The 18,744-nt window shown below is 40.6% G+C and overlaps 1 protein-coding gene across 1 annotated transcript in view; it reads left to right on the top strand.

The window, feature by feature from the left end:
• UTP20 (UTP20 small subunit processome component) overlaps positions 1–18,744 on the top strand; it is a 141,541-nt gene that overhangs the window by 27,875 nt on the left and 94,922 nt on the right. The window contains exons 12-20 of the mRNA XM_073620375.1: positions 936–1,114; positions 2,554–2,691; positions 5,636–5,724; positions 10,279–10,384; positions 11,116–11,266; positions 12,550–12,612; positions 12,687–12,842; positions 15,779–15,855; positions 16,129–16,208. Of these exons, the coding sequence (XP_073476476.1) occupies positions 936–1,114; positions 2,554–2,691; positions 5,636–5,724; positions 10,279–10,384; positions 11,116–11,266; positions 12,550–12,612; positions 12,687–12,842; positions 15,779–15,855; positions 16,129–16,208 (1,039 nt within the window). The remainder of the gene's footprint in view (positions 1–935; positions 1,115–2,553; positions 2,692–5,635; positions 5,725–10,278; positions 10,385–11,115; positions 11,267–12,549; positions 12,613–12,686; positions 12,843–15,778; positions 15,856–16,128; positions 16,209–18,744) is intronic.

Below are 18,744 nucleotides of genomic sequence, written 5' to 3'. Positions count from 1 at the left end.
TAAAATCTCTGTAAGTGATGCCACTAGCTATGGAAAAGTTTCAGCAGTTCACCTAATCCACCCTCTTCTGTCTGGTTTTCATCCTCACCCCCACAGCAAAGAGATCCTGTAAGTTTAAAGGATCCTCCTTCTCCCGCCCCTCCTCCCCAGTTTAGACAGGTACCCGTTCCCCCACTTCTAGTTGGATTGCCGCGGCAATCCAAGAGGAAGTTCACCCCCACAGCCTTCTGGGATCCCAGAAGACTGCAGGACCATTCACAAAGCGCAGCATGGCCCGCGTATGTGCAGTGGGAAGCCGGCTGTCAAACGGCAAGGCTTTACTGAAAGTTTCCCTTAGTTAAGATGCTGGCACCTGGACCCTAAGCCGATTGAGGAATCCGCTCAGGTGAGGGGACAGCTCTGGATTCTGGGGCAGGTAAGTGTCCTTATATTAAAGGTCAGCAGCTACAGTATTTGTAACTGTTGACATTTTATTTTTTTGGGGGGAGACTGGAGCTTCTCTTGAATCTAAAAAAACAAAATGAATTTAAATTTTGTGTCAAGAAAAAGCCTAAAACAATTCAATGTGGTCTTGTCCTATGCCTAGTCCTATTATTAAATAAATGTTGGCATTGCAAAGATCTTCATGAATGAATGCATTTTAATGAATTAATGCAGTTATTCTAATGCTGTGTACACATGGCCGGATTTGCCAACGGGCTAAACTCTGTCGGCATTTCTGACGGAAAGATTTAGAACATGTTCTATATCTGAGTCCGTCGGAAATGCCGACAGAAAAAGCCCAATGGGGCATACACACGGTCGGAATGTCCGACCAAGAGCTCCCATCGGACTTTTTCTGTCGGGAAGTCCGGCCGTGTGTAGGCAGCATAAGTCCATGTTGCTGTTAAATTTAAACATATCATATATTAATTACATTCTATTTTATTTTTCAGCATTTTCTTCCAAGCTTCCTGCAGTATACCCTGCTGTGTTTTACAGACAAGAACCCCTCTGCTAGGAGTGAGGCCCTGGCAATTTTAACTAAGCTCATTTTGGAAAAAGCTGAACCCCCAACAGTTGGTTCTATGGCATTTGAAAAATATCCCCTTGTATTTGTGGAAAAATCGAACTGGTAAAATAATTTGATGAAATTGCTAAAAATATAATGAAGGGAAAACATTTCTTTATTTTCCTCCTGCAATAAGAAATCACATTGCCCTTTTAAATTTAAAAAGAATATTATATTTCACCAACAGGGTTTTTATTTTTAAACCACTTCAGACCCACGCTACAGCTACAGCGCAGCTCTCTCATTTTGGGAGGGTATTTATGGACGTCAGACACGCTGATCACAGATCTCAGTAAAGGACCAATCACAGCAGCCCTTTACCACGTGATTAGCTGTGTCCAATCACAGCTGATCACATGTAAACAAACTTGCCGGTTATCAGCATTCCCTTCCTCATCCGCTGTCACATCGTGAGAAGAATAGAGCTAGTAACATGCAAGTGTGACAGGGGACATTTATACAGATAATCAGGGCATTGATTATCAGTCCCATCAGTGGCAATCATGCCTATCAGTGCCGCATATCAGTGCAGCCTCATCAGCGCCCATCAGTGAAGGAGAAAAATTTCTTATTTGCAAAATGTTATAACAGAAACTAAATAACCTCCTTTTTTTTTTTTTTAATCTGTTTAGGAAAAAATAAAAATCCCAGAGGTGATTAAATACAGCCAAAAGAAAGCTCTATCTGTCTCAAAAAAAATGAATATGGGTTATACAGTGTTGGATGACTGCGCAATTGTCCTTCAAAGTGCGACAGCACTGAAAGCTTAGAATTTGTCTGGGCAGGCAGGGGGTGAAAGTGCCTTTATTGAAGTGGTTAACGCTATTTTATAGTGCACACATTTTTCTGATATGTGACAGATTGTTTAGTCTGGTCAATATGACTGGGGCCAAATGAAAATACAAGTAGTACTTAAAGTGTTACTAAACCCACAACAGTAAAATCAGTCTGTATATGCAGTAAAGCATGCTGGTTATACTCGCTGTGGAACCTAAGGGGTTAATCCTCTACACTGTGTAAAAAGGCTGTTCGAGCCTGTCTTTTCTGATCCTCCACTCCTTCCACTGTCCCCTAAAGAGTCAATGGAGTCAGGCTGCAAATGCTAAGTTTGGTGTGTATTGCTAGAGAGAGGTTTTTTATTTATTTTTTTTCTTGAGAGGATGCATGTGATCAGCACAGGGCCAATCAGAACTGTCCAGACAGAGGGTCAGGGGTTCTGGCTGCAGCCTTATAGGACAGTCAAAAATCTGATCCTACAAGCTTTAACCAGTGCTTGGCTGGACACTGATAGAAGTCACAAGACTGTTATATACTGCTGATGAGAAAAGGTATTTAGCAGTTTATATTTACTAACACTATCACATTTCCATGTTCTGTGTACGGTGGGAGACCAGATATAGTGAATGCAGGGTCCTGGGTTTAGTAACACTTTAATAGTGCATTTCTCGTGTGATAATGTTAACTGTTCTTATGTGCCGTGTCTTGTTTTTTTTTTTTCTTAGTTCAAAGTTGAAAGGTGATCAGAGTAGGGGATCTGCAGTGCTGGACTACATACTGTCTCTGATTCATCTGTCACCTGACCTGGATGCCTGTGAAGTGTCACACTGTTGGGCTGCACTTACTGTTCTGCCTCATTTGAGGTAATTATACATATAGATTATGAGCAGTCTGAAGTTATTATATTTTTAGCATTGCATATTCTTAGAAGGTTGTACTAAGGCAACATAAACATACATTATGATCCTTGTAATTTGTGTGTCTGACACAAACATTGGTTGAAAGGATTTTTAGAGCCTTTCAGCCACTGGAAGTGCTTGTTATATTTCACAAAAATTGTGCCAGCAGATTGAAGTATGTGCCATTTATTGCCTTTTCAGTGGCAGGCACGGCATGTACTGCTAATACCTGATTGGAGGTCCTGGTTTGAATGATAATGTGATCAAAGATGGACAGTTGTTGCAGTACCCATTTTCTTAGCTTTCGTTAGTTCAGCCATAGATGGACATAGAAAAGTAAAGTCAGCTCTATAAGTTGTGAAGGAAAAAAAAACACCTAGGAAGAGCTCTTTATCACTGTTGAATTAACCCCCACCTAATACTTGCAAGGGATTCTCACACCTGTTGCATCACCTGCTTTTATAAAGCTGTGGTCACCCACATGAAACCTGTGGACATTAGATAATAACTAGGTAGTAATTAGACAACCTCGACCAGGTCTCAGGAGAAACTGTTGGACTGTTTTTTTTTAGATAATTGCCTGTCTTCTCTCCCTCTTTCTGAGATAAGAAAGGGGTCTGCTTTATCTACTCTTAATAAAGACATGTTTGTTGGAGACAAACAGGCAAGCCTATGATTTTTTTTTTTTTTTTTTGGGCAGGAGAAACATTGAATAGTGATTGGTTTTTTGAAATGTCCCAAAGCATACAATATATAGTTTTCACGGATTGAAGGGTTGGAGCAATCAGACATGCTGGAAAGCAGGTCTGATTTTTAAAGTCCCTCCCCCCCCCCTTTTTCCTGACCCATAGAAGCAGGTGTCGGGCGCCTACTCCTCACATTTCTCTCCCCAATGTTAGCATAAACTTGTTAATATAATTCGCTGCACACAGCTTGCCGCAAGGGTAGTCAGATATCACATTCACAAATGACCACCTTATCAAGGGTAATATTCTCAAGTACATGTTTATTAGAATGGTTAGAGGTATCTTACTAAAAATGTGATTATAGTAATCCACCTTTGAAACTTCCACAACCTGCCACAATCCTCTGCTTGCCAATGTACAGGCAGTTTAATCTTCCTTAATTTTTCCCAAACCCATTCTCAAATCCCACCAACCATTTATTTTTGTGAATATCCACACAGGCAACTAAATCACTTTGCTAAAACAAGTATCATTGCACCTATTAATATGTAAGGTTTCCTGCAAAACACCCTTTGTTATTGGACTTAAAGTGGTATTAAAACCTAAAAACATAAGTGTAATATATTGTAGCTTACCAAACAGATGAGGTACTGGCTGCATTTATTTTTTATTTATTTATTTATTTTTTATTGTTCGCTTTTTTTTCTCTTTATTTTTTTACCTGGTGATCCAGCCAGTAACACACTTCTTGTTTTACGGCTCATTCACATGTGAACTTGGGGGCAGTAAAACCCCGTAGAGCCTCACTTTTACAGCGGCCGGGCGGTGTACACATGTGACAGCCGCTTTGCTTTGCAGTCGATACAGGAAATATTGTCCCTGTCGCTTTTGGCGGTTGTTGCATCTTCTGAACTTGACCCATTCAAGTGAATAAGGCTGCTCTGCAAGCAACCTTAAGCATGTACAATACAGGTGGTTGTGGTGTGCTAGTGCAACATTAAACGGGTTAAAGCAGGCGGTGAGGAGGTGATAAAACCACCTGTCAAATGCTCTCTGAAGAGTGATCTGAATACGGATCACTCCTCAGAGATCAAAACACATTTGAACAAGCCCTTAGGGTGTCTGAACTCTGGATGGAGGAGCAACTGAGATACCTTTTGAACAGCATCATTGTCGAGATTTAGATGAACCTGACTAACAAATTAAAGTTGAACTCCAGCAAACCTTTTTTCAGCAGTTACAGCAGCAGTTTTTTTTCCTGTTGGTATAAAGGTTTTACATAATTGAATAGAAACTGACCACGTCATTTTGCCTTAAAGTGGAGTTCCACACAAAAATGGAACTTCCGCTTTTCGGAACCCTCCCCCCCTCCGGTGTCACATTTGGCACCTTTCAGGGGGAGGGGGGGGGTGCAGATACCTGTCTAAGACAGGTATTTGCACCCACTTCCGGCATAGACTCCCATGGGAGTCTACGCCTCTTCCCGTCCCCACCGCGCTGTCTGCTGGGAACACACAGCTGCCAGGAGAGAGCGGGGACCACTAGGGACGCGCAGCGCGACTCGCGCATGCGCAGTAGGGAACCGGGAAGTGAAGCCGCAACGCTTCACTTCCCGATTCCCTCACCTAGGATGGCGGCGGCAGCTGCCGAGAACCGAGCGGGTTCTCGGCGTCCCCTGCCGACATCGCTGGACCCTGGGACAGGTAAGTGGCCATGTATTAAAAGTCAGCAGCTGCAGTATTTGTAGCTGCTGGCTTTTAATATTTTTTTTTTTTGGCGGTGTGGGTGAACCCCTGCTTTAAGAGGGTATGGAATTTAAAAGCCAACACAAACCTGATTTTCAAGTACACTGGGGTGTTTGAAACTTGAGGCATTCTGATATGCAAATAACACCTGTACTTGACAAAGCTGTTGGCTAGTCAGCCCCCTGTGCCTAGCTTTGGATATTTGGATGCCTGTCATGTTTAAGGATCCAAAGCTATGCATAGTAGGTGGGCCAGGCTTTTAACTCATGAAGTAAAGTTGGTATGTGCATATCTGAGAGCTCCAGATTTCACCTGTGAATATTTAATTTTAAAGTTTTTTTTTTAATTGTACCCATGTATTTACTTTTTTTTTTTTTTTTTTTATTTCTTGCAGACAGAATGGAAAACTTGCAGATTGTAATGTAGATTATACCCCTATTGTATGTACAATCATTAACTTTTCATTTTCTGTTTCAGACCTATGGATAAAGAAAGAATCATGCCAATTTTATCAGACATTATAGGAAGCATTTTTTCTTTTATAAACCAAATACAGCTTACACGGGGTAAGTTATAAAATGTGAACAACGTTTTGCTAGTTTAGATGAACAGAACCTTGAAGACAGTTTACATCTGTGTGCTCATTATATAAACTGTGAAAGCAGCAAATTGTATTAACTCTTAGCGGAATCTCTTTACTGAAGTCATACTAGTACAAGATTATGATTGTTTGCTCTGGCAATTCTTTTACTGTTTTATTGAATAACCCATTGGTCTTTTTCTGTACTAAAATCATATGTCAAGGTAAAGTAAAGAAACACACATGTAGTACTTCTCTTATCTTCTAGATACTTGCATAATAGTACAAGATTTATCACTTTACAGACCCTGCAAGTACAGAAAAATACCTGTTGATCTGCTAGAAATGTGCTCAGCTCTTAAAGTAATATTAAAGGATTTTTTCTTTTTTTTATCAAAAAGTTTTTTTATTTTAGAAAATTATTCTCATTATACATATCATTCGTGCATTATTTTGTTCAATAAAACATTACACATAAAAATATATCTATATCTATATAGATATATATATATATATATATATATATATATATATATATATATATATATATATATCTATATAGCTATAGATATATATATCTATATATCTATAGATAGATAGATATATATAGAGATATATAGATCTATATATAGATATAGATATATATATAAAATATACATGCCTATTCCTGTACCCGTGCACTATTTTATGTTGTTCTTGTGCATTTACTTCTATATCATATATCTGTATCATTCCCTCTCCTACACCTCCCCCATGGCTCTACATATGAAGTCTTTCCACTACCAGTTGATGTGGTGCTAAATCCACATCCCCCAGCCTTGATTGCCATATAGTGTCAAATTTACCCTTTTCTCTCCTACGACTATACGTCAATCGCTCTCTAGGAAGCAGAGAATTTACATAAGAGATCCACTGCTTCCCCGTGGGTACCGCTGGTGCCATCTAGTATTTTGCAATAAATTTTCTGGCTAGGTACATCAATATAGTTAACATATAGTACATTCCTCTTGGGAACGTTTCTGTATCTATGGCTCCAAGCAGGTACACTACCGGATTTAGGGGGATAGGAACTTGCGCTAGTCTAGTAATACACTGGGAGACTTCTTCCCAATACCTGTGTAGTTTTGGACACCTCCAAATTAGGTGTATAAAGTCCCCCTTATATATTCTACATTTAGGGCACAGAGGGGAGTCTCTTCCTCCCCATTTATATAGCTGCTCTGGTGTTCTATAAGCCCTATGCAAAATAAATAATTGTGACAATCTGTGGGATGCAGATACCGATATCGCTGGAATAGATTCAAGTGTCATTTCCCACTGGTTTTCATCTATCTCCCCTATATCTTCCACCCATTTATTTCGACACTTTAACGAGGCATAGTCCTGAACTGAGGACAGTAATTCCCTACACATTTTGGATGTTAATCCTTTCTTGGTGTCGGCTACAAGAACTTCTCTCAACAAAGAGGATGTTGAAACTGTCAGAGGGTGTGTTGTTTGTACCTGCAACACTTGACGAAGTTGAAGATATTGATAGCAGCTCCTGGGGTTTAACTGAAATTCCCTACATAGTTGTTCATATGTCTTTAGCACCTCCCCTTATAAAGTTGTGCAAAGAACCAAATCCCCCTTTCTTTCCAGGGGGTAAAACCTTGCAATTCTTGTACCTCTGGGTATCTTTTATTGTGCCATATCGGAGTAAATGGGAGTACACCCTTTATTTTCAGCGCTTTCCGGATCTCCCCCCATACCCTTTTGAGGAGGATGCTCGTAGGTTCTGAACCATTCATGCTTGGCAAATCCATCTCCATATGGGAGGCCGCCTTTAATGCGGGATCTGATATGGTCACTAATTTACATATAGGGTCCTCATTTCCTTTCCGCCCCCACCCTGCCATCTGCTGTAGCTGTGAGGCCAAAAAATACATTTTGGGATGGGGTACTGCCAGTCCTCCTCTCTCCTTTCTATATTGCAATGTGGCTAAACTGATCCTAGCTACCTTTTTTTCCATATTAGTTCCCTCATCAATGTGTAAATTTGCTTGAACCATTTGTTTGAAATCCACATTGGTGAGTTATGGAAGATATAGAGTTGCTGCGGAGCCCATACCATTTTTATTAAATTTGCCCCGCCCTAATACAACAGGTGTTTTTCTGTACTTGCAGGGTCTGTAAAGTGATAAATCTTGTACTATTATGCAAGTATCTAGAAGATAAGAGAAGTACTACATATGTGTTTCTTTTCTTTTGTGGAAGCTTACACCAGCTGTTACATTTCACTTTCTGTCTAACCAACAGTGGACCCAGATTTAGCTGAAGATACTCAGCCGGATCTGGGGATACCATCACTCCCAAATATTTGAAGCTGTTGACTATAACTATTTGTTGCGCCCCCTCTGGTAGCTGTTCCTTCAGCTGATCTATGGGCATTAAAGTTGATTTTGACCGGTTGATGGTAAAGCCTGAAAAGCTTCCAAAATCCCCTATTATCTCCATCACTGTTCGCAATGAGGCGGCTGTATCGCCTAAATATATAAGCGCATCATCTGCATATAAAGATATCTTTTCTTCCCTCTGGCCCCTGCGGAACCCTACCACCTCTGGTGAATTGCCGATCAATATGGCCAGAGGCTCTACCGCCACGGTGAACAGTAATGGTGACAATGGACATCCCTGTCTGGTACCTCTATATAACTCAAATGGAGAGGAGAGGTTATTGTTGGTACGCAGTCTGGCTCTAGGCTTAGAATAAAGCACCTTTACCCACGCTATGAATTTATTCCCCACTCCAAATCTCTCCAGTATTTCCAAGAGGTAGGGCCACTCCACACTATCAAACGCCTTTGCAGCTTCCAGTGACAGAATGGCCCTACCCCCCCGTATTATCCACCGGCACCTGTAGATTCATATATAATCTCCTTATGTTATCGGCCGTGAAACGGGTGGGTATAAAGCCAGACTGATCACAATGAACCAGCTTACCGATTACTTGGGATAGCCTTTTAGCCAGGATTCTAGCAAAAAGCTTGACGTCAAGATATTGGGCGATAGGAGTCCAATAGAAGCGTATCTTTTCCTGGTTTTGGGAGTACTGTTATTATTGCCTCTTGCATACTATCTGGTAAGCTGCCCACTTCCTCTGCCTCCGTTATAGCCTGCAACAGTGGAGATAAAAGGTCCTCTCTATAGTGGGAATATACCTCCACCGGTATTCCCATCTGGTCCTGGGGATTTATAGTGTGATGCCCCCTCTAGTGCCTCTGTCAGTTCTGCCAATGTAATTGGAAAATTCAACATTTCCCTGTCCGCCTCAGATAACCGTGGAAACGGACAGGCTTGTAAATTAAAGGATTTTTAAAGAATAACAAACATGTTATACTTACATGCTTTGTGCAGTGGTTTTACACAGAGCATTCCCAATCCTCCTCATCTGGGGTCCCCCACCAGTGTTTCTGGCTTCTCTTGCATTTAAATACCTCCATAGCAAGCCACTATGTCTATTGACACACATAGTTCAGCTCAGCCCCATCCCCACTCCCTCGTCACTGGATTTGATTGACAGCAGCAGGAGCCAATGGCTGAGCGCTGGATCAAGTATGGGTTTAGGTAAGTATTTAGCAGGACAGGTGGGGGGGGGGGGCTGCACCCAAAAGGTTTTTCTTTTACCTTTAATGCAGAGAACTAAGGTAAAAAAAACACATTTAGCCTTTTTACAACCACTTTAATTTCCTGTTAAGCTGAGAGGACACATCGTTGCCTGAGTGGTCAATTAGCCGGCTTGTTGTCTCTTGATAAACTACTCAACCTCTCTTAGGGGTGGATTTACTAAAGACAAATAGACTGTGCCCTTTGCAAGTGCAGTTGCACTCATTTTCGCCAGAGCTTAGTAAATGTGGTAAAACTCTTCGGATTTCCAATATCCAATCGTGTGCAAGCAAAACTGATATTTTTTAATTTTTTATTTTTCTTGCACCTGATTAGGTATTCTTTACAAAGTGATGCTTTACCACACTTGCTAAGGAAAATGAGTACAACTGCACCTAGAAAGCACACCGTTTATTTGCCCTTAGTAAATCAACCCCTTAGTGTTTTCTTGTTCACAGAATAGATACTAATTTACTTGCAGTAGTAGTCCAAGAGAAGAACAAGGAGGGCTAATAGTCTTTTAAATGAACACAGGCAATGAGTACAGGACATAGAAGAGCTCTGAATTTCTGCCAAGATCAACCGTTTTTTCTTTTCTCCTTTAAATATAAAATATATATAACAAAACATTCTCAGTTATGTATTTAGCATAAGAAAGCAAATACGAGAAGTTCATTGTTATGTTTTACATAAATTTTATTCCTAGTGGCGATGAAAATATAAATTCTTTACCCTGAGTATCAAAATGCACATTGGATTGCAGTGCCGGAAAATATGGCACAATCTTGGGAAAACTCAGGAGTCAGTGACTTAATCCTTTTATTTATAGACCTAGAACTATTTTATATGGACTTTATGATTCCTTTGCACATCAACGGTCTTTCTTATTTTTTAGGAGTCTTGTGGATAGCTTGCCAGGCAGTGAGTACTCTTCTCAGTCTGGATGATTCTGCTGAAATTCTTCATGTGCTTCCAATGGAAAACATAAAAGACCTTCTGCTGTAAGTTACATGCATATTCTGCAAACACAACCAGCCTTCTGGTCCTGGAGGCATTTGTGCTTTACTGAGCTGATCTTTTATCACATATACTTGTAAGGGGTAGGAAAAGTATGTCGTTTTTTTTCTCTGTCCACATGGGATCGTTAAAATTAATCTGATCTGGACTAAGACATTTCTGATATGAGTACTGTAACAGCAGTGCTGAAGTGCAGCCACCTTGTAATGCCTGCAGGTACCTGTAGAAGTCCTCAAATTAAAATCCTCCTTGGATCCTATTCTCAGGCTGCACATGGGGCCCTAACTTCTACCCAAGTTGAGATTAACCCTGCCCTTTGCCTGGGCTAAGCCATGCTCCTGCCATTCAACCATCAAATGATAGAATTTCAGTGGGCATCAGAGGCTATGACATATGACAGCTGGTGAAGTTTAGTAAATGAATGGGGGAGGCTTATACATAATTTGGTTAGAAGTCAGGGCCTAGGAACCAAGAGGCTTCATTGGCATGCAATGATCTATTTAATGGTTGTTATGGACAATACATATAGTTTTTGAACACATGTTATTAGATAAGCTTGCTAACATTTACTGATATGAAATGGAGGGATGGGAATACCTTTATAATATTCTGATTAGGCAGTGGTAAAATAATGTACAACATACTTGTGTTGATGTAGCTTTGGTAATGAAATGTTGATGTCTGATCTTTTGTTTTGCTTTTTTATTTTTTTCAGCTTATTCCCTGATGATCCAAGTGCCTTGCTCTTGGCAGATCTTTATTTCACTAGATTAGTGTTCTGTGGTTGCCAACAGCAGCTTTCACAGGATATCCAAATGGAGATATTTTCAAAGTTGCAGTATAATATATCTGGCAACTTGTCAAAGGTATATCATTGCAAAATAAATGCAAAGCTTATTGAGCTGCTGATCCTGCCCTGTCATCCTTTTCAGGTTTAAGTGTTTATATGTATGATGCTTACCAGTTTAATGCCACCATAACTCGTTATTATTTGCATATTAAAGGAAAAACAATTCTATATTAGCTTGCAAAACCAGCATAGTGACCATTTCACGTCTTCATCTTACATCCTCTCATTCCAGAGTTCACATTCTAAAAAAAAGCTGTTCATATGTATTTGGGGTCAGTTCTTCCTATACATTACAGAACAGCTGCTAGCATGCTAGTCTAATGTGCTTAACAGTAGAAATTCTTACCCTTTTGGTAACAGGTGGGGTTGGTGGGCTGTGGCTAGTAGTCACAAAGGGAATGTATTGTGGTTTTGTGCATATTTTATCTCTGTATTATTATGTTCAGGTCACTGCTAAAAGCATTTTTAAAATTCTCTTTTAACCAAGTAAATATGAAAGATTGCATGTTAATTTCATGCAGGCTTCTACCCAGCCAGCATATGCAGCAATAATGCTGACTTTACTATTCGGTCATTTTCATCTTTTGGCTGCTGAAAGAAACCCATTGTTTACAGCATTCAATGAGTCCTCACAAATGTGATCCGTCCTTTACTGGAGGAAACATTGGGAGGTGTTAATCAGACAAAGGGAGCTGTACAGCATGCAGCTCTGTTATGTTAATCCATAGTATGTTTGGAATCGTGTATTACATTTTTTAAATCTATAAATGAAAAGATGTTATGTATATAAATGTATAGTATTTGAGCTGTGAATTATTGCATATAAAGAAGATTTATCTCTCTATGTGGAGCCAGTGAGTGACGTTTTGGGCTTCAGCTCATATTTTCTGTTTCTCCTTTTCTCCTGTTTAAATACCCAGTAGTTTCAAGGGATCTATGGAACAAGCCGAAAAAATAAAACAAGCAAGTGAATGAGTGAGAGCACTTACACTCCTGCCTGTGTACGGCTCCCTTGAAGACAGTGGGGTTGATTTTCTAAAACGGGAGAGTGCAAAATCTGGTGCAGTTCTGCAAAGAAACCAATCAGCTTCCATTTTTTTTTTTTTTTTGTCAAAGCTTCATTGAACAAGGTGAAGTTAGAAGCTGATTGGCTACCATGCACTGTTGCACTAGATCAACCCCATTGTGTCAGAATCTACTGTCTTCTTTCTCACATTCCCAACAGGTCACAGCTAAAGGTCATTAAAACATGTCCCTTAGTGTGTAATTTTTTATTTTATTTATTTTTTTTTTTTTTAGGTGCGACTTCTTACTATAAGGATACTAAATCACTTTTCTGCCCAACCAAATATATGTCTGGAGGTAAGCATTCACATGAGTGGACTGTCAAATAGAATGAATATTAAGTAAAGTCTAACCAAACAGTTTTTCTCTAGGAGTCCAAAGAAGGAGAAAAGCTTCATGTGTTTTCCATTCTACTGCAAGCTGAGCTTGTCCCAGCCACTGTCCATGAATACCGAGATAAACTTATTCATCTTCGAAAACTGAGGCATGATCTCGTGCACTCAGTTGCAAAGGAAGACTTCAAGGAGGTTGGTGTAGAATTTATATTTTATATCATATGACCTGTGAAATACACATTATGTCATATTAATGAGAAATGGCTAAAAAACAAGTGTAAATCGATGTAGTCCTATACTAGTTAACCTACCAAGCTGACATTTAATGTGGATCTGAAGCTTTGCTAAGAAAAACAACAAATACCCCAGCTCAAATTTTTTACATTTCAATGATTTTAGGAAACCCAATTTTCAGTTTTTTGCAAATATGGTTCTGTAATTAATGAACCTTGACATTACATTTTCTGAAATTGTGTGGGAGGTTCAATATACCCACATGTCTCATCTCGAAATTGTATGAGATTGAAGCACCAGAATTCTTTTTTTGTATGAGATTAAAGCACCAGCATTTTTTTTTTACAGTTAAAGTAGTTGTAGTTGTCTCCACAAGAAACTCCTAATATCCTCTCTCTTTTTGTGCCACAGTAATTGCAGTGTTTGTCTTTTTAATAGTGCTGCTGTGTGGCCACGTGGTTTTCTTTGCTTTCATTCCAATCAGCAGGGAATGAGCTGTGGAAAGTTCAGTCATACAGTCCAGGAGGGGATGTAAAGGGAGGTCATCTGCTTCACACAGACCACGGAAATAGCAGGGATAGAGAGAGATACAGACACGCTGTACAGAGAGCAAGATGACGGAGGGATGTAAACTGACCACACTATAATGGATTGGCAGCCTACAAAACATAGCAAGATCACTATACAGTTTATCGAGGCTTAAAGAGGCCAGAACATTTTTTTTATTTTAGATCTGCAAACACTTTAACATTTTTAATGAGCTTAAGTTGTCTAATTAATATAAATATAGATAAATAAATATATATATAACCAGCTTGACTTTAGCAGAGGTAATTCATGGTACCACTTAAACTCTTTATGTTTTGGATATAATGTAGAAGGGTTATAACCTCTATTCGGTTGTTATTGCTATCTGTGTCCCCACTGGAGAGATTCACCCTCTCTGTTTGCCCTGGCGACCAGTGTCTGCGGTACAGAAAAATCTTTCATTGGATAAAACTTTTCTAGTTAAAGCGGAACTTAAAGTTTTTGTTAAGTAATTATCTCATCTTTATATCATACCCTCTGTCAGATAAAAAGCTGCATCCTAGTGCCTGTGCTTTATAAAAAGATGAAAAACGATTTCTACCTGTTTTAACAGCATCTTTCAGCGATAAGATGACTTCAGGCTGTCTGCTCTCCCTGTGTGATATCTCCAGTGGGCAGGGCCGAGATTCCCCTGCTGATTTCAGCCAGGGGAAGGAGAGGAGATGAGCTGAGAGCCTGGAGTCATGTGATCGCTGAAAGACATTGTTAAAACAGGTAGAAGTCGTCTTTTTTTTTTTTTTTTTTTTTTTTTTAATAAAGCACAGGCACTAGGACACAGCTTTGTATCTGACAGAGGGGATGGTATACAGATCAGTTAGTTTTAAAGCAGTGGGGAGAGGAGCAGATCAGCGATGGTGAGAGATGACAGACAGGGAGGGGAGGGGGAGGAGGAGGACAGAGGAGACACAGGGAGAGCTGCAGATAGCAGCGTATGACAGAGGCACATATTGACTCCGGTGTCATTTTTCTGCAACCCTGATGGATCATAGTCAGCACAAAGAGGGGAGGGTAGAAACAGGCAGAATCAGCCAGGCATTTTAGGGGATACAAGGGGCCAAAATACACAGCACTGTGCTGTATAAAATGCTTTAAAGGAACAGGATCTTTATTTTTTTTGGGTTAACAAACGCTTTAACTCTCCTGTACCTTTTCCCTTTTATACGCCCCTTTACCTGTTTTGCTGGATTCTCTTAAAGGCATATTCACCTGCCCAGTGTTGTCCTGCAGCGATCCGGTGTTCTATTGTCAAATCCTCTGTCCCCCAAATTCCTCTTCAACCAGGTGTCTTTTCTAGGTTTAGGCAACTCGGCCTCCCTAACCTGGTAGCTCTGCCCCCCTGTTTGCTTTGTAAATGGGCTTCCACAGCCTTGTGAGATGTGTGACAAGGTTTTCCCTGGGGGCTGCAGAAGCATGACACATCGTTCTGGCTTAAACCAGAAAGATGGTGGGGGGTGGGGCTACCATAAACAAAAAAGCACAAGCAATAGCCCCCCTCCAACAAAAGCTCAGTTCCTAGCACTGTACAGATGAGGGCGGAACCAGAGATTCCAAGTAATTTTACCGGGACATGGACATCCTCCATGGTACATAGACCAAAAAAAAACTCTTGAGTCTTAACCAATTCTTACTCAATCCAACATTTAAAAAAAGATATTGACTCCACGTATACTTTAACTGCACTGAAACTCAGTTCACAGGTAAATTCATGTGGAGTAATCAATACTTTATGCAGTAGATGGCATGTCATTTGACCTGTTTGCATGTGTTTTTTTTTTTTTTTTGCACTACATATTTCCTTTGAATAAAATTTTGTGATATAATATTTTATGTTGAAGCACACATCATCCTTGGAGTATAGACCTTGGTGTTTGCTATGAACTGATATGAGAGGAGTAATATTCCTGCTGTACGCTCTCAGCTTCTGCTCTTTAGATCATGTTCTGATTCAGACATACCCGGGGCTCTTTCAACATTGAAATGCACATTTTATAGACATTGATGTCAAGAATTGGGGTTGTCCATTTGTTGACCTTTGAATGGCAGTGACAAGCTGATGTGAGACAGCCACATCAACAGTCAAACAGTGTTTGTTTTTTGATAAACAAATCCTTCTAATTTTTTTGAGAGTTGAGAGTCTTTATTGCAGATGTGGGTACAACTAAATAGAATTAACATATCCCTCTTATGGAAAGGTGATTCATGCACTAGACAAATGCAGTACTTGTTCTTTTCAATAGCTGCTTCTAATACTCATCATTTCTTGTATTTTTGAACAATTTTGCATTCATTCCTTTCCCTTTTCACAGGTACCGTTGAGGTATTTACTAGCAATGCTGTATATTAACTTCACCCCTCTGTGGGATCCGGTTATTGAGCTTATTGCGTAAGTAAATTATATTCATTCTGGCAATAACTGCCTATGATGTGACTTTGTAATATGTTTTTTTTTTTTTTTTTTTTTCCCTCAACTGTTGATGTTTTAATAAATAATCCAATTGTGAACATAGCACTTCCTGCTTGACACATTCTTGTGGGAAATGTTCCATTAATGTAACATTATGTGCTAGATGGCTCAGCCTGAGGAAAGTGAAGAATATGTTCACTGGCTGTGTTCTCTGAGAGTAAACTTATCCCCATATATTTTTTTTTTTTATAGGTCTCATGCAAATGAAATGGAAAATAAAGCTTTTTGGAAGGTGTTCTACGAGCAATTGGAAAAGTCTGCTGTTCATGCTGGTAATGTTTTACTGATTTGTGAAGTAACATTCATATCCGATTATAACTGCCGTAGGAAAAACATTGATGAGTGGTCAGAGATAGACCTCTGTTTGACATGTTAAATGGGATAGGGCTTTGTCCACACTGTTCCAAAAGGAAATCACTGGTAAAGTTAAAGTAGAAGTAAAGTAAAAACTTTTTCTATTTGCATTTTAGATACCCCCGTAAGGTTCTGTCTTGCCCCTTTGGGGAGATCTCTCTTTACTTCCCGTCCCATAACCAAACAGTAAGTAACCGAAAATCCCTCTATAGCAAGGGAATCCTTGGTTGTCACCAGGGTCACCAAAACTATTGTGCCCTTTGGAATATGTTCCCACCATTTCCAAAAATTGGGATTTTCGTTTACTTTCACTTTCTTTTATAATGGTAAATGAGCCAAAAAGAGAGGGTGAATCTCCTTAACAAGGGCATAGACAGCAATAAAAACCTAACTTGACATGAGTTCTAATCCCTCTCCACTCTGTCAAAAACTAAAGAAGTGCCTGTAGTTATACTTTAAGCATTGGTCTTACTGTTCTTCCTAAAGCCTAGTACACACGAGCCGAATGTCGGGCAACATCGGCCGGTTCAATAAAAACCGGACAACATTCGGCCCGTGTGTATGGCAGCCAGTCCGACAGAAGCCGGCCGTTCGGCTGACTTCTGTCAGACAAACCTGCTGGAGAACCAAACCAGCACCCAACCGGCTCCCGATCGGTGGTTTCAGCCAATGGCTGAGAGCACCCACCTGAGTGTTCTGACAGGGGGCCCCTCCGTCCCCCTGTCAGAACACAACAGAATATCAGGGGAGATCACTGTAATAACATTGTTAGTACAGCGGCTCTGACCTGAGCCGCTGTACTGAACTAGTGGTGTTTACTAGGCTTAACTCTGTAATTGGGTATCTTTCAACTGATACCTTTACTGCACCAAACAAAATAAACACCGAAAGCAACATATGACTACGTTTTTTTTTTTTTTTTTCTTTAGTATCATTTTACTGAATCTATGGGTTCTCTTCATTCATTTTATGTATAAACAAAACTGCTAAATGCTTCACCAGATACCATTAGTACAAGCAGAACTCTATTAATTTTTGTATTCTCTGAACATTCTATGACATTGAGCTTGACAGTAGGCACACCTCTATCTGGTAATCTTGCTTCACTCCTTGGCTTATCTACGGTTGTGCTCATAAGTTTACATACCCTGGCAGAATTTATGATTTCTTGGCCATTTTTCAGAGAATATGAATGATAACACAAAAACTTTTCTTTCACTCATGGTTAGTGTTTGGCTGAAGCCATTTTTTATCAATCAACTGTGTCTACAGCAGAATATAGTGAAGGTTCTGGAGGGGCCATCTCAGTCTCCTGACCTCAATATCACTGAGCCACTCTGGGGAGATCTCAAACGTGCAGGTTATGCAAGAAAGTCCAAGAAATTGCAGGAATTGGAGGCTTTTTGCCAAGAGGAATGGGCATCTTTACCATCTGAGAAGATAAAGAGCCTCATCCACAAATACCACAAAAGACTTAAAGCTGTCATTGATGTTAAAGGGGGTATTAAGAACTGGGGTATGGGTCATTTGGGTAGTTTCTGTTGCCATTATGATTTAACCACTTGACGACCGCCTCACGCCGATTTACGTCGGCAAGGTGGCACGGACAGGCAAAATCACGTACATATACGTGATTTGCCTTCCGCGGGTGGGGGGTCCGATCGGACCCCCCCCCGGTGCCCGAGGCGGTCGTCTTTTGTCCCACGGCGATCGGAGATGAGGGGGAGGCCATCCGTTCGTGGCCCCCCCCTCGCGATCGCCGCCGGCCAATCACATCATTCCTTTGCTGCTGTATGCTAAACAGCAGCAAAGGAAATGATGTCATCACTCCTCGGCTCGGTAATTTCCGTTCCGGCCCGAGGAGAGAAGACAGGTATGTGAGTGCACAACACTACACACACACAGTAGAACATGCCAGGCACACAAAACACCCCGATCCCCCCCCAATCACCCCCCCCCCCCCCCCCCCCCGTCACAAATTGACACCAGCAGTTTTTTTTTTTTTTTTTTTCTGATTACTGCATTGGTGTCAGTTTGTGACAGTTACAGTGTTGGGACAGTGAGTATTACCCCCCTGTAGGTCTAGGATACCCCCCTAACCCCCCCTAATAAAGTTTTAACCCCTTGATCACCCCCTGTCACCAGTGTCGCTAAGCGATCATTTTTTCTGATCGCTGTATTAGTGTCGCTGGTGACGCTAGTTAGGGACCTAAATATTTAGGTTCGCCGTCAGCGTTTTATAGCGACACGGACCCCCATATACTACCGAATAAATGTGTTAACCCTTTCACCACTGATCACCGTATAACTGTTACGGGTGACGCTGGTTAGTTTGTTTATTTTTTATAGTGTCAGGGCACCCGCCGTTTATTACCGAATAAAGGTTTAGCCCCCTGATCGCCCGGCGGTGATATGCGTCGCCCCAGGCAGCGTCAGATTAGCGCCAGTACCGCT

This window comes from Aquarana catesbeiana, linkage group LG03 (genome assembly GCF_042186555.1).
Source record: "Aquarana catesbeiana isolate 2022-GZ linkage group LG03, ASM4218655v1, whole genome shotgun sequence".
NCBI classification, from domain to species: domain Eukaryota; kingdom Metazoa; phylum Chordata; class Amphibia; order Anura; family Ranidae; genus Aquarana; species Aquarana catesbeiana.
Note: the sequence above shows the minus strand (reverse complement) of the source record. Positions and strands in the feature narration are given on the sequence as shown.